The 14,750-nt window shown below is 44.2% G+C and overlaps 1 protein-coding gene across 1 annotated transcript; it reads right to left on the bottom strand.

Moving 5' to 3' along the window:
- Positions 1 to 2,727: 2,727 nt before the first annotated feature.
- DDX39B (DExD-box helicase 39B) lies at positions 2,728 to 14,747 on the bottom strand. The gene is made up of 11 exons (XM_089513942.1): positions 14,646 to 14,747; positions 10,806 to 11,038; positions 10,544 to 10,671; positions 10,343 to 10,435; positions 9,668 to 9,851; positions 8,517 to 8,635; positions 6,669 to 6,800; positions 5,925 to 6,034; positions 4,991 to 5,135; positions 4,551 to 4,698; positions 2,728 to 3,534 (listed from the first exon to the last, which is right to left on the bottom strand). The coding sequence occupies exons 2-11, from the start codon at positions 11,014 to 11,016 to the stop codon at positions 3,518 to 3,520; spliced, it is 1,287 nt and encodes a 428-aa protein (XP_089370068.1). The 5' UTR covers positions 11,017 to 11,038; positions 14,646 to 14,747; the 3' UTR covers positions 2,728 to 3,517.
- Positions 14,748 to 14,750: the final 3 nt, after the last annotated feature.

Raw genomic sequence — 14,750 nt, 5'->3', positions numbered from 1 at the left:
CTGTTCTCACACACACCCTACTTACATACTGTAGATCTGTCTCTGGACCCACCAATTCATGCAACTGAGGAAGTTCGCTTGGCTACATCTGATGAAGTAGATTCCTTCTTTCAGTTATTTCCAAAGATGCAAGATCCCTTTGCATAGTGATTTTCCAGACTAACGTGACTATGTCTCTGAATGCTATGCTTTTATGATGTTGAACAAGGGAGTATAGACTACCTCCTTATGCAGTATTTTCCCTATGGTTGTGTTTCCATTCCACACTAATAGTCCTATGCTGAAGCAATAAAAACACTAGCCATGCCTAATACTCAAGCCACGGTAGAAACACATAGCCCTCCAAATGTTGCTGAATGACAACTTCAATCATTCCCCATCACTTGCTGGTGGCTAAATCTGATGTGAGCTACAGTCCAACATCTGAAGGGCCACAAGTATCCCAAGCCAAACCCAGATGCATTACTAAATCCACCTTTTCCATCGATGATAAAGACAGTAGTCCTGGCTGGTGTTATTTCAGGATTTGTCATCTTGTCCTTCCCATGATAGGTTCACCCTTGTTGTGCCCTTGTTTCCAACTTATGGCAACCCTATCATGAGGTTTTCTCGGCAAGATTTGTTCAGACATTTGTCACTGCCATCCCTTGAAGTTGAAAGAGTGTGGCTTACCCAAGGTCAGCCAGTAGGTTTCATGGCCAAGCTGGGAATCAAACCCTGGTTTCTAGAGTTGCAGTCCAACATGCAAACCACAATGCCAAGTTCACCTTAGGGTCACTTAAATCTGAAACAACTTGAAAGCACACAACAACCATCTTCAGGCCAACTATAGTATTGATACTGTTACAGTTTGGTTTCCTAAGTGAGAATAGTAGGCCACTCTTCCTCCTCCAGGTCCTCCAGGTCCTAGTCATAAAATATTGATTGTGGGGCTGGCATATTGTGTAGCATCCCATGACAAAGCAACGTAAAGCTCTAGGATTAGCACTTTATTTGCTGTTGGGAGGACCCTTTCTTTTTTTTCTTTCCATTTTTACAAGCACTCCTTATTACTACCCTGCCTCTTTTATATATGAAGCTGAGTAAGCCTTAGCTCTTACTAGAAGTAAAAAATGATTAAATTGAGGGCTTTAACATTGGACCTATGGCACACTAGAAAACAGAATGTTGTTTGCTGCCCTGGAGCTGACCTTAACACATGGCAACCCTGTCTAAAAAACATTTTCAACCCTCCCCCCCCCCCAAAAAAAAATATCCTCCAGTGCTCAACTTAGGTCCTGCAAATCCAAGCCTGTGACCTGTCTAGTCATCTGACATGGGGTCTCCCTCAATTTCCACTGACTTCAACCTTTCCTTGCATTATTGTCTCTTCTAATGAGTTGTGCTTATGTGGTCAAAGTACAACATTCTCAATTTGATTGTCTTGGCTTCCAGGAAGAGTTCAGGCTTGATCTGTTGAAGGACTCAATTTGTCGTTTTGGCAGTCGATGGTACTCTCAGCACTCTTCTCCTGCACACTTCAAATGAGTTGCTTTTCCTTCTACCCTTTCTTCACTGTACAGCTCTCCTATCATCCCATTGTAACTTTCATGCTCTGCTGCATCTACTCTTTAGGATCTTGTCTAGTTCTTTCATTGCTGCTTTCCATTCCTAATCTTACTTCTTGATTGCAATCTCCTTTTTCATCACCGTTTCAGAACTCTTGGTAGAGTGGAAGGTGGTAGGGAAGAGAGGGAGACCACAGTACAAGTGGATTAATTCATTTGAGAAATCCAAGGCCCTGAGTTTGCAAGACCTGAGAATAAGACCTCTTTGAGGTCTCTCATTCACAGGGTCACCAGATGTCGAAGTTGACTTGATGGGAAGAAAACAAATAGATTGTTATGAGACTGTCACTGAGGCTACTGAATCCAGGGCCAGTAGTGTCTGCTTGAGACATGCATGTGACTAGAAAGCTAAATTCAAGCAAAACTGAAATAATGGCCTTGCTAGAGTACTCTCTACTGTCCATCACAGAACTGCCAGTCTCCAGCAGGCTGGCTAGGCCAGACTTTCCTCACTAAGAAGGTAACCTAGACTAGGCTTTCTGTACATTCTGCTGAGAATGGCAATCCATCAACAACAGAACAGATTAACATGGAAACCACCCCTCCCTACCCAGCTTTCCTCCATGCCAGCATTCTCTGAAGATGCCAGCCAGATGCAGGCAAAACATCAGGAATAATCTCCTCTAAAATATGGCTACATAGCCTGAAAAACCCACAAATAACTGTAGCAATCCATATTTTTCTGCTGTTAATTTTATATGGTCAACACTTCATGTCCATGGGTTCTTTATCCATAGATTTCACCATGCACAGCTTTAAAATACTCAAAACAGAAAACAAACCATGATTTTTCTATTTTATATAAAGGCATCATTTCACTTGACTATGCCACTGTATATAATGGGACTTGAGCATCCACAGATTTTGGAATCGATGGAGGGTCCTGGAACCAAACCTCAACAGCTGCCAAGGGCCCACTGTACTGATATTTTTATTTTCTGGCACACCTGTCTGAATCACTGAAAGACACTATTTTTTTTAAAAGTCAGCCTCCATTTGTTTGTTTTTTAAAACATCCAACAAGAAGTCAGTGTCACACATCCTCTATGTAAAACATTCCTCAGAGGTGTGTATGTGTGTGGGAGAATCATACCCTAAAAAAATGAAACCACACAAGGAAAAGGTTATTCACAAGACTAGTTTAATCAGACACCCTTAAGAGCTGGGTTCCTTTATTACCAAAAATAAGAGGGTATTCAAAGGGAGAAAGAACAAGCCACAGCTAAAACATTGCCAATCTTTCACTACTAGTTTACCTGCCAAAAGAGACCAGCTGGGACAGGGGATTAATTTTAACATGCAGACAAAATTAAAAATAATGTGGAACATACATAAGAAAAACAAATCTTAAAAACATCATGAAATGGGAATACAAAAAAAACTTCTGTGCACTCAAGATCCCTCTCCCCCAAGTTTTTCCCCCCTGTAAAACAAAACCCAATTTTAAATGCCAGAAATCCAGAGCGCTGACATCTAAACTCCTCCTTTGATCTTCCCATTATGGGAAGCAGATCACTGGGTAGTGTTGATGTGAAGATGAAGTGGAGCAATGCTGAAAGGTGACATCCCAAAATCTTGCTGGAAGGCAGGCAGTAAGAATTCATCTGAAAGTGAGTCTCATGAGCAGGCAGCCATAGCAGGGTCCTCCTTTATCTTCTTAATTCCAGCTGAACAAAGGGACTGTTAACCTGAGGGCTTCTCATGAAATCTGCTAAGGTTGGCCCCATCTCCACTATGCACAGCCTAGTGACAGCAGCTTTTCCATCCCTGCCACAGATTAGGGTGTCTTTGTGTGTTCCAGACTGTCAGTCACCTCATTCTTCATCATGTGAAATTAAAGGTGAAGTTTCAGGGAAGTGGAGGAGATCAGGAACTAAAACCAAGGTAAACGTAGAGAGGCAGGGGCCCCTTTATCGGGTTTGTTCAACTGTTAAAAAGAGACAATATGTGTTAGGTGAAATACGGTACATAAACTATGGCTGTTGGTTCAACTCTGTCTTCTGAGCATCCTTTCCATCGTTCATCTTTCTGTTGAAGTGCCTTCTATTAACAAAATGAGCATTTCCCTAGTCTAATTCTGCACAGCAAACAAAACCTCCTACTAGGCCAGCAACAGATCTTGGAAGGGTTGTTTTTTGTTGTCGCTGTAAAACTACAACTCCAAGAATCCTTACCTTACATATTCCTTCTTAACATTTCTTTCACCTTCATTCAAGATCAATGCTACCTTTCCACCATATAAATGCTGAAGAAACTGTATTATTGTTTAAAATATAATGATAAGGCTAATGATGTAAAGAAATACTAAGTCTCACTTAAATCATTAGTTAACATTAATTTCTATCACATGAAAACAAACTATTCGAGTATGACCAGAAACGTTCAGATCTTATTTCTAGCTGTCATTTGTGGGCATTTGTGTTTTCTCCTTTGTTTTTGTGAGTATGGACCTAAATCAAGGTCAGAGTAAAACAGCGATGAGTAACAAAAGAAGACAAAACTATCCAATGCTCAGGTTCCTATACTACCATACTTAATCTCACTAACAGGCATAATTGGGACTCCTAAGAGACATCCCATATGTGAGTAATTTAAAACGTCCCTCTAGACTTAAGAAAATGACCAAAATATATACAGTAGCCCCTCCCAATTTGAGGGAATCTGTTCCGGACCACTCACAAAAATGATGACTTGCACATATTTGAGTCCCATAGAAAATAATGGTGCAAGTGCCCGTGCACCACCATTTTATTAATGGCCACTTGTCCCTCCCATGAAAAGCAAGAACAGATTTTAAGTCTGCGAAAAGAGAGGGGCAACTGCACTGTGCACCAAAGAGATACAAAGAGTGTTTGTAAGAATGAAACAAAAACGTAAATAATATTCTATTCAATTTTTCAGCAGACACCAGAACTGCATTCACTAAACTTCCACAGCACTTACTGTAAGAGGAGATGTCGATCTCATCAGGCAGCTCACTGATGTTCACCTCAAAACGGTCCTGTACTTCATTGAGTATCTTAGCATCATTTTCATCCGAAACAAAAGTAATCGCCAAGCCCTTTGTACCAAAGCGCCCAGCACGTGCCACCTGCAGAATCCACAAAAGAAGTCAAATTCAGGATGAATTCCGATTAGGAACTTCTACTCAGCTCCTCCTGCAATTCAGAATTACAAAGGGACCGAAACAAAAAGGAGAAAAGACATCCAAACCTACTGGAGCCAAGGGTGCCACTCAGGGCTTAAAGAGACATCAGAGTAAGTCAGAGACTCTAGTCTAGCAACCTCATCAGTGCAACTCTCCTTGGACATTTTCATCTACACAAATGTGCTTCTCAATCTCCAGGACATTTGGAACCAATTTTCTGACTATCTTCACTCACCCGGTGCAGATAGGTGTCTGAGTCCTCTGGCATGTCATAGTTGAAAGCAATGTTGACTCGCTCAATATCCATCCCACGGCCAAAGAGATTGGTGGCCACCAGGATACGACGCTGGAAATCCTTGAACTGCTGGTACCGTGACAACCTGCAAGGACAATACATACAAAGCATGATAGCACCACTTGTCCCCAGAAATCCCATCAAAAGGCTATCTTCCACTCACACACTTTGCTAATCTGGGTGTGCCTCCTTTACCTCAGGGACGTAGCCAGGATTTTGGGAAGGGGGAGGGGGAGTCTAGACTAAGTGCCATCATTATAATGGGGCTTGGATGCAGTGGCGTAGCAGCACGCACCATTCATTTTATCTAACGGAAGGGGGGGTCCGGACCCCAAGACCTCCCCTTGGCTACGTCCCTGTTTACCTGGCTCTCACTGACCACTTGGCTAATTAGACTTTAAATCCCTCCCAATAAGCCTGTGAAGTTTTCAATCCAAATCTAGCATTCCAGAATGAATGTGAATTTAGAGTCAAGTGTTAATCATGACACAAGGAGAGCAATGGGAAATAGTAAGCAAAATCTTATTAAGCAGAGGATCACAGCTTTCTGGCATCAATATTTCAAACAAGAAAATGGTTTTGCTTGGTTCCAAAGACCCAACTCAAAAACTAGCTTCAGTATAGTTTTTTGTCATGTTACACGTGGGCCTACAAACAATTTGTTAAACACTTCCCTTTTACCAACTATAGCTGGCAAACGTCTGCTTGCATCTCAACATTACATCTGCAGGGGCCACTGCTCAGCGCTTAAGAGGAACCTCATTGAAGACAATCAGAGACTCTAGTCTGAGCAAACTCATCATCGCAGGTGAACCCCTCAGATAACACCCAAGGTCCAAATATTCCTTCCTGCACAACCCTGGGTCCTCCTCACCTCTCTTCCTGAGGCATGCCCCTGTGTATGGCAATTGCAGGGAAGTTCTGCTCCACCAGTAGCTGAGCTAGTGCAATGCAGCGCTGCACAGACTTCACAAAGATGACCACCTAGATGGGAAAAGGAAGGGTCAACCATAGCTAGGAGGACCAGTGATCTTGTTTTGTTACATCTGGCACATACTAGCCCATTTCATTACAAAGCTAGTCAGAATAGGCACTAAGCCCTCATGAACAAGAAGGAAGAAGGCAGAACCAAATTGCTCCACAACAGTTACCCCAGACCCAGTTCCTATGCACTTAAAACAGAGGCCATAGTTAACATCTTGTATCTAACATTTCTGATGGGAACCAATTATGCCTCACATTCATACTGATCAACCTGTGTTGTTTTTTTTAAAAAATGTGGCGACCATATTTAAGCAAGCTCTTGTCTGGAGGAGGGGAACCTATGTCCCAGAGCTTGGTAACACAGGTTTGGCATGGAAGACAAGCTCTGCAGACTGGAAATTCACTGCACTGGGCTCTTTCCAGAAGACATGCAGAGCCCTGCATGCTATGCATGGCTGAAATCCTGAGGCAACTTAGTAACATTTACATCTGGCCAATCCACTCTGCTTTGACCCAGCCCCACCGCCTTCCTCCCACATCATCTATGATACCAGCTCACCTATGCTACCCCAGATCTGGCCCCTCCCTCAATGACAAACCCATCCTTGAAGTGGGGTCCACTTCCCCAAGGCACCTGATTGAACTCCAGTACATCAAGCAGGTCAAACAGCTTGCGGTTCTTCTCGTTGTCTTTCAGTTTGACATAGTACTGCTGCAGACCGTGCAGCGTCAGCTTGGTCTCATCATCCACGAAGATCTCCATGGGCTGAGGAGCAAACCCAGGGCCGGTTAGACCAGGGCAAGGCTGACCTGGGTTTGGAGGGAGGGGCGAGGGAAGGGACAAGAAGCACAAACGTGCACAGCAGCATCTTTCCCTGCCACACACAGACCCCTGATCCTAGTCCCTATGCTGTAGAAGCAAAATTATAGTCCCACCCCTTCCCACTGCCAACAAACTCGGCCCAAAGCTTCTCAGGAGTAACATTCTCCGCAAATAACAAAGAAATTCTCCTCCAAAGCACCATGCAAGAGAGGCTAAACACTAGCACCTTAAAAAAGCTTTATCTCTGCAAAGCATTCATATTTTTAGCTATTTTTGGAGAATCTGAACCTCAAAAAAAAATTCCTTCAGATACCTAACCTTTTCCCCAATGTTCAATTTTACTTTAAATTAAAAAAACAAACAAACCACAACAGAACTTGCATAAAGTGAGCAATGCTTGTTCAAGAGCACCAACCACCCAAACTATACTGTTCTTGACCATTCAGTCAAAAGATTCCTTCTGACAAGATAGGGAACTTCTCCAGGCTCCCACACCACTTCCTCTAAAATTCCCAACATGTACTATCTAGTGACCAAGACCCTGGCATTTGGCATCAAAATCCAGCTAAATCCCCAAGACAAGAGCAAAGCAGCAGTTGCCCCTTCTTTATTCCTGTACAAGCACGCAGGACCCAACTACCCTATTCCTTCCCCAACCAAAGAGTGCCACTATCAGCTCACAGGGATAATTGGCTGAAATGCTTTCCCCTCCAGGATTAATTTAACATTCCCAGGAGCGCTACCAAGAGATGAACTCCACACCTCTCCTGCCATGTAATTTGATGGCTTCTTCAACTGAAATATAGTCAGTTTCCTTCCCTCCCACAAAGGAATCCTTCAAATCATCACTCTCCCACAAGGCACAAGGGGAAGGAAAAGGGGCGTAATCGAAAACAGAACAACGCGTTTTTGCCAGTTCAGAACAAAAAAGGATAAAACTTCTCCTCCGGGTCACCAGGCGTCTGCTCCACTGGCTGCTGCCGATGTCTCCGATCCTTCAAGGAGTCCTTCGCCGCAGGTCTCCAGAATGCCAGCCACAGTGAATGGGCAGGAAGGGACAGGGCAGGGTGGGCAGGATCACGTATATGCATGCTGCAAGCGGGTGTGCGCACAGGTACCTGATTTAATGCATGGTAGTGAGAAAAAAACTACACTTGCCTGTGTGTGTGTGGGCCAGGATCTTCTGAACACGGTGCTGACACGGAGGTGGATCCCATACGAAGGGAATGCAGAAAAACAGGATAGCAGGGGTGTGTGCAATGAATTCTGCACCACCTGCCCAGTGTGAAGGCATAAGAAGATCCTTCTGGAATGGATCCTCCTCTCAACAAAATGTGGATGCTCTCTAAGCCAAGTGTGCCAGTAGGTAGAAAAAGATCATGGTGTGATTGCTCTCTAGCCCTACTGGGAGAAGCCTATCATTCCTGTCTGTGTGTGAATATTCTGGCTAGCATAACCCGAATGATCTTCCGGAAGTTGTGTACCCTACGAGTGCCTTAGGGGGACTGGGGTAAACGACGGATGGCAGCAACACGACTCAGTGTGCTGTCGACAGTGGTGGCGTTCTAAGCTCCAGCCCCCTGCTCCTTCCCTGGATGGGAGGGAGGCTGGCCGGCTGGCCAGCCAGGTGAATAAAGAAGGTAGAAGGGATTTAATTACGTCTTGCATGAATTTGCGGCACACAGGGCGGATTTCCTTGCTGAGAGTGGCACTGAACATCATGACCTGCTTTTCATGCGGGGTCATGCGGAAGATCTCCTGGACATCCCGGCGCATATCTATGGGGAAGAAAGCACAGACAGGATAAAAATTATTATTTGTTACTATGAATATCCAGCATGCCTCAGATCTTCCCCTAATATTTTTTTTTGGGGGGGGATACACTATAGTTCCCAGAATTCCCGACAAACATGGCCAGAAGCCACAATGGTAAGGCAATTCTAGGAACTGTAGTCAAACAGGAACATTTCCTAACTCCACAACTAGGCCTCATCTACTTTCAGTAGATATTCTAGTTCCATAAATCCCAACTGTTCCTGTGCATAGAAGGGAACTGAATATAGGTGTTTTCAAAGAGTCTCTAAAGGGCAGAGGGACATTTCGAGTTTTAAAAATCCCCAATTCTTCCTTTCCCCTAATGGAGTCATGCCTCTCAACCCTGGTGGCCACATAAAGACTGCACAGCACTTTCCCTATTTCTAAGGCAAATGAATTATAATATAGTTTCTTAGGGGGTAAAAAAAACAAAAGCTCATCAATGAGAATGATACAAAATCACAAAATTTTCTCCATACACTCAATTCTAAGCTCTTCTCACACAATTTCATCCTAGCTGCAATATTTGTTGTTGTTGTGTGCCTTCAAGTCATTTCCAACTTATGGCAACCCTAAGGCGAATCGATCATGTCTTTTTTCTGTGGCAAGATTTGTTCAGAGTTTTGCTTTGTCTTCCCCTGAGGCTGAGATCATGTACGCTAATTATTTGATAAGAGCAAAATATGCAAATTAAACTGCAGTCTTAAGAATGCTCTCTCCAGCTGTGATCTCCATTTTTTCTCTCAGGTTAAATTATAGGGAAAGTAGAGTACTGTGTACTTCTTTCTCAGGCAGAAAAGAATTGAACAACTAAAGCAGGAGAGCACTGTCCTGACTTAGAAGTAGCATTCAGAAATAGTCAGCAATGCTACTTCTGTTTATGGATGGAGAAGGAAGTCAAAGTCCAAACCCCCAGTTCCCTAAAAACTAATAGAAAACTAACTCTGCACCCCATTTACATGTTTATGCCACCTGAGCAATGACCCTTCTCTCACCAAGCTGCTCAAGCATCTTGTCGCATTCGTCCAGGATGAAGTGCTTGATATGTTTGAGGTTGAGGCTCTTGTTGCGGGCCAAAGCCAGGATGCGGCCCGGGGTTCCCACCACAATATGCGGGCAGTTCTTCTTCAGCACCTCCTCATCCTTCTTGATGGACAGGCCCCCAAAGAACACCGCTACCTGGTTTACAGGAGAGAGGGAAGGAGAATGAAGTTCACATAAAGTCTGGCAACCAAGAAAAGCCAACTGGAAATGGAAATGAATAAACTACATGAAATCAAGTAATTGCAAATCCTGCAACTTTTATGAGTATGAAAAAAGTAACTGAAGGGCTGGACCAGATTTAGCTAAACTGACAACTAATGGTCTACCCACCCCAATCCTAGCAAAAAATGTTATAAAAGGCCAGAGAATCCCATTAAATGGGGTTATTTGTGGCATGCAGGAGAGTCCCTAAAGCCAGGCAGAGATTATTCCTGGTAATGTAGTTGTTCTGTTCATGTAGGACAGGTCTGGGACCCAACTCACTATCTGCATTATTTTCAACTCCAAACTATTAAATCCTTTCCACACAATTCCCTAGATTTATTTTAATACAGCTTATTTTCACATCAGTACAAAGTGGGCTTTGACTTTAGGAAGAGAGGACAGAAACAGTTCATGGATCTCACCTTGACACTGGGCATATACTTGGAAAAGCGCTCATACTCCTTACTGATCTGGAAGGCCAGTTCACGGGTGTGACACATTACTAGCACTGACACCTGCCAAGAGAGTAGAAATGAATTTTTTAATTTCAGTTGACAGATTCCTCCAAGTCCTTTTACTAGGTAGATTATCATGTCCCCGCCGTACCAAAAAACCAAATATACCTGTCCTGTGACTGGCTCCAACTGCTGAAGTGTAGCAAGAACAAAGACGGCAGTCTTGCCCATGCCAGATTTGGCCTGGCAAAGGACATCCATGCCCAAAATTGCCTGTGGGATGCACTCATGCTGCACTGCATTGGAAATGAGAATACAATCAATACCTCCTGGTTCTACAGAGATCCCAGAAGCCCTTGCTTTCAACTCCCCCTTGACCAGAATTTCCCAGCCAGCCTCTCCCCACGTTAAGGATTTTATCTGGGCTAACCTTCTGAGGGGTGCTCAAAGCCACAGTCAACAATGGCACGGAGGAGTTCTGGCTTTAACAAAAAATCACGAAAACCAGAACTGTGGATAGAGACATAGGATCCCTTGACATCTTTTTTAGATGGGACATCCACCCCTTCTCCAGCTGCCTGATTTTCCACCTCATCATCTTCATAATCCAACAGCTCGTTGTCAACGTCGTTCTCGGTCATTATGATGGCTCTCTCTATCTTTCTAAAAACAAAGAGAAAGACTCATGTAAAACTAGTGCACCAACAATCGAGAAGAAAACCCCTAGCTGTGTTTCTGATGTAGCAACACTAGATAAACCAAATTTGTGTTCGTTTGTGCCACAGTTAGCTGTGTTTATCTGCTGCAGGTAGACCAAGCCTTGTGGCTTAAACATAAACATATATAATGGTATAACTCAGGATGGAGATTTTTTTTGCCCTCAAAACATCTTGGACTTCAGCTCCCAGAAGCTGCAGCTAGCATGGCCAATGGCAAGGGCCTGGGCTGGTCAAGTGCCAAGCCTTCAACCCAACTGCATGTTTCAGCCAAAGCAGATCCAGAAAACCAATGGGAATTAATTAAGCTGGCTTTCATGAAAGTTCAACTGATTCAATATGTACATTTTATTTTTGATGAGCAATTGAAGTAGAAGAGTCCCCACCCCTTCTTTAATTTTTCTGGTACTAGAATCCCTTCCACGAGATGCATAAAATGGTGTCTATCCTCTGTTAGCAGACAGATATGTGTATATGTGGAAAAAAGAAAGTGGAAAAGAGAAAATAAGCATGGAGGGCTCCAACTGTGGCAATACTATATATAACAGAGTGAACATTCAAAACAGCAGCTGGTGAGAACACAACCATCCCAGTTTAGGAAGTTATCATTTGTATTGGTAGAAAACACCATTGGCTTGCTGCAGACCTACACAAGGTCCCCCACTCTGTCCCCATGGAACACAGTTCCACCACACTTAGATGGTTCTACTCTTCTATATCTATGAATGAGGATTTCCATAGATACATCCAGAAATCTAGCTCAAATACAGTAACATGATTGGAGGGAAGACCTCCAGAAGTCAAGTAGGCTAGTTTGAGGTAAAGTTTAAACTATAATGGTATATTTATAGCAAGGGTGGGCAACTTGTCATCCTCAGGTCTGTTGGTCCATATGAGCTCTAGCTGATCAGCACAGCCAAGTATAAGAAATGATGGGAACTGCAGCCTAATAACTTCTGATTTTTTATAAATTATTTTATTCATTTGGCTCCCAATTTACCCCCCAAAATGGAACTCAAAGTGGCTAACAATATTTTTAGATCAAGGAAACCAGGTTCAAATCCCTACTCAGTCATTTTGTTTTGATTACACTGGGCCAGACTTGCTCTCAGCCTTCCTTGCAGGGTTGGCTTGAGAAAAAAAAGCAGGAGGTTATTTGGAGAAAGGTCAGAAAAACTGCTAATGCTGGAACACAAACGATTTCCAATATGACTAACAACATGCTTTCCTGTTTTCAGTGTGCAACTGTTCCCAAATCTCTAAATAAATACAGTCAGCCTTGCATACCCACAGGTTTTTTCATCCATGAATTCGAACACCCACGGCTTGAAATATTAATAATATATACATTCCCAAAAGCAAAGGTTCACTTTGCCATTCTACATGAGAGAGACCATTTTATTATGCCATTGTATATAACGGACTTGCGCATCCTCAGTGGGTCCTGGAACCAAACCCCAGCAGATGTCAAGAGCCCACTGTATTGCAAAACTTAGGAAACAGGGCCGGCTAGCCAGATTTGCTTCATTCAGGATCAAGATTGTTTTTAAAGCTATTTGGGTTCTAAAATCCAAGCATCCATCACAGCAGCAACAGTGGAAAGGATAAAGAAATGGCATCTCCCATGTCCTATGGACTGCTCCCTTTTCCTAAGGCGCCATTGCATCTGCTTACAATACATTTTAAGTTGGGTAAAAACAACAGAAGGAGCAAACCCAGCATTCTTTAATGTTAGAGCAAATATTACGGATGCCAGTGAAACATCCCTCACATTCTTCTTGTACAAAAGCGCTTAGGTACAGCGGTTCCTTCGCCAGCATGGCGTAGCGGTTTGAGTGTTGGTCTACCCCTCTGGAAGCCAGGCTTTGAATCCCCATTTGGCCAAGAAACCCACTCAGTGACCCTGGGCAAAGCACACTCTCCTCCCAGCCTCAAGGGGAAGGCAATGGCAAACCTCCTCTGAAGAAACCTTGCCATGAAAAGCTTGCCTTAGGGTCTCTATAAGTTGGCAATGACTGGAAGGCACACAACAACAACAACAACAAACAGCAGTTTCTTCTCAACCCACAAATCCACAAAGGGCAGGAAGAATCAATGTGCACCTTTCTTGGGGAATAGCCTCTCACTATGACAATTCACCTCTTGCGTCCTTCTAGGGAAGCATGCGCCATGCGGGCATCACTGGCGGAGAGGTTACGCCCACTCACTCACTCACTCACTCGCCTGGTCCTCAGGAGGCAAAAGAGCTACTAAAGGGAGAAGCTGTGTCTTTCTATTAAGACTCCCAAGAGCCACATATATATATGTGTGTGTATGTACAGTATATATATTCAGAGGGAGCTTGCCTTTGGGTTTTCCTTGGCCACATGTATTCAGGGGGTTTTTTGCCTTTGCCTTCCTCTGAAGCCGAGAGGGTGTGACTTGCCCAAGGTCACCCAGGGGTGGGTTTGTGTGTCTGGACAGAGGTTCAAATCCTGGTCTCCAGAGACAAGGGCGAGTCACACTCTCTCAGCCTCAGAGGATGGGAATGGCACGCCCCTCTGAACAAACCCTTGATAGGTTGCCTCAGGGTCACCATAAGCCGGGAAGGACTAGAATATTCACAACAACAACAACAACAACAGCAGCAGCAACACACACAGCTACACAGCCCCTTTGAGGAGCCAAAAAACCAACCCAAAGCTGTCCTACTTGGGTCCATCAAGGGCTGCTCTGCGTTTGGGTCAGTCTGCAGTCCATACCACACACAAAATGGATTCGTTGCATTAAGAGTTAAGCCCACCAATACTATATACACATACATATATATACACACACACACACCCCAAAACGTCACATTTCTTATAGCACCACCTATAAGAAACATCTACATTTGAAAAGGCCAGAGGTGGTCCTGGCAAGGGGCCTTACTAAAACAAGTGACAGTACTTGCCCATAGAGAATAACGGGGAATACAGGCCAATACAGAATCATTGGAGAGCACTCTCCCCTATTGCCCATCATTCTCTATGGGCAAGTCTTCCCCATGATTCTCGCGAGGAGAAGCAGAGGGGCCTTGTCTTCCCAAAGGCCATGCGATGCTGCCCAAGGTATATCTCCTTCCATTGCACGCAATGCGTTCGATAAAGAGAACATGGAGGGCGAGGGGGGGGGTTCGGTTGGAAATGCAGGTTTCAACCTTTGTATTTCTAACTTCTCCCGCAATTTCTGCTTCGAAAGAAAGCCAAGCGCTTCCTCTCTCCGCCTGACCAGGCACCCAAGAGCTGCTTAATACCACGAAGCCGATGTTTCCGGATTGCGCGCAGTTTAAAGTGGAGCGAAGCCAGCGCGCCAATTAGTCCGCCATCTTGGATTCTCACTACAATAACAGCGAATGAGTTCCCACCCCCCTCCATCTTTCAACGCGATTTTAAGGCATCGGGGCCGGGAAAACTCGCTCCATAATAGACCCAGCAGATAGAGAATCGCCTGGAGAAGCAATATCCGCCCCAAGATGGAGCGGATGGCCAAAGAGCGCGACGATACAGAAGCGATTAACTGGAGGGCCATCTTACCTCGGGCAAAGGGGAGGGGCTGGACGTCTGCGCGGAGCGGCGACCACAGAAGAATGAACGCAGCTTCCGGCCAGCCAAGAAGAACAGGGCGGAAGCGCCGAGATT

Source organism: Sceloporus occidentalis, unplaced genomic scaffold (assembly GCF_023333645.1).
Source record: "Sceloporus occidentalis isolate IW3139 unplaced genomic scaffold, rSceOcc1.0.p SCAF_1, whole genome shotgun sequence".
NCBI lineage: Eukaryota > Metazoa > Chordata > Lepidosauria > Squamata > Phrynosomatidae > Sceloporus > Sceloporus occidentalis.
Note: the sequence above shows the minus strand (reverse complement) of the source record. Positions and strands in the feature narration are given on the sequence as shown.

Coding starts and splice junctions, on each gene's coding strand:
- DDX39B (XM_089513942.1), bottom strand. CDS start 11,016: ATGACCGAGAACGACGTTGACAACGAGCTGTTGGATTATGAAGATGAT. Junction 10,672..10,805: donor CTTTGAGCACCCCTCAGAAG/GTTAGCCCAGAT, acceptor TTTCCAATGCAG/TGCAGCATGAGTGCATCCCA. Junction 5,136..5,924: donor GGCATGCCTCAGGAAGAGAG/GTGAGGAGGACC, acceptor TTGTCCTTGCAG/GTTGTCACGGTACCAGCAGT.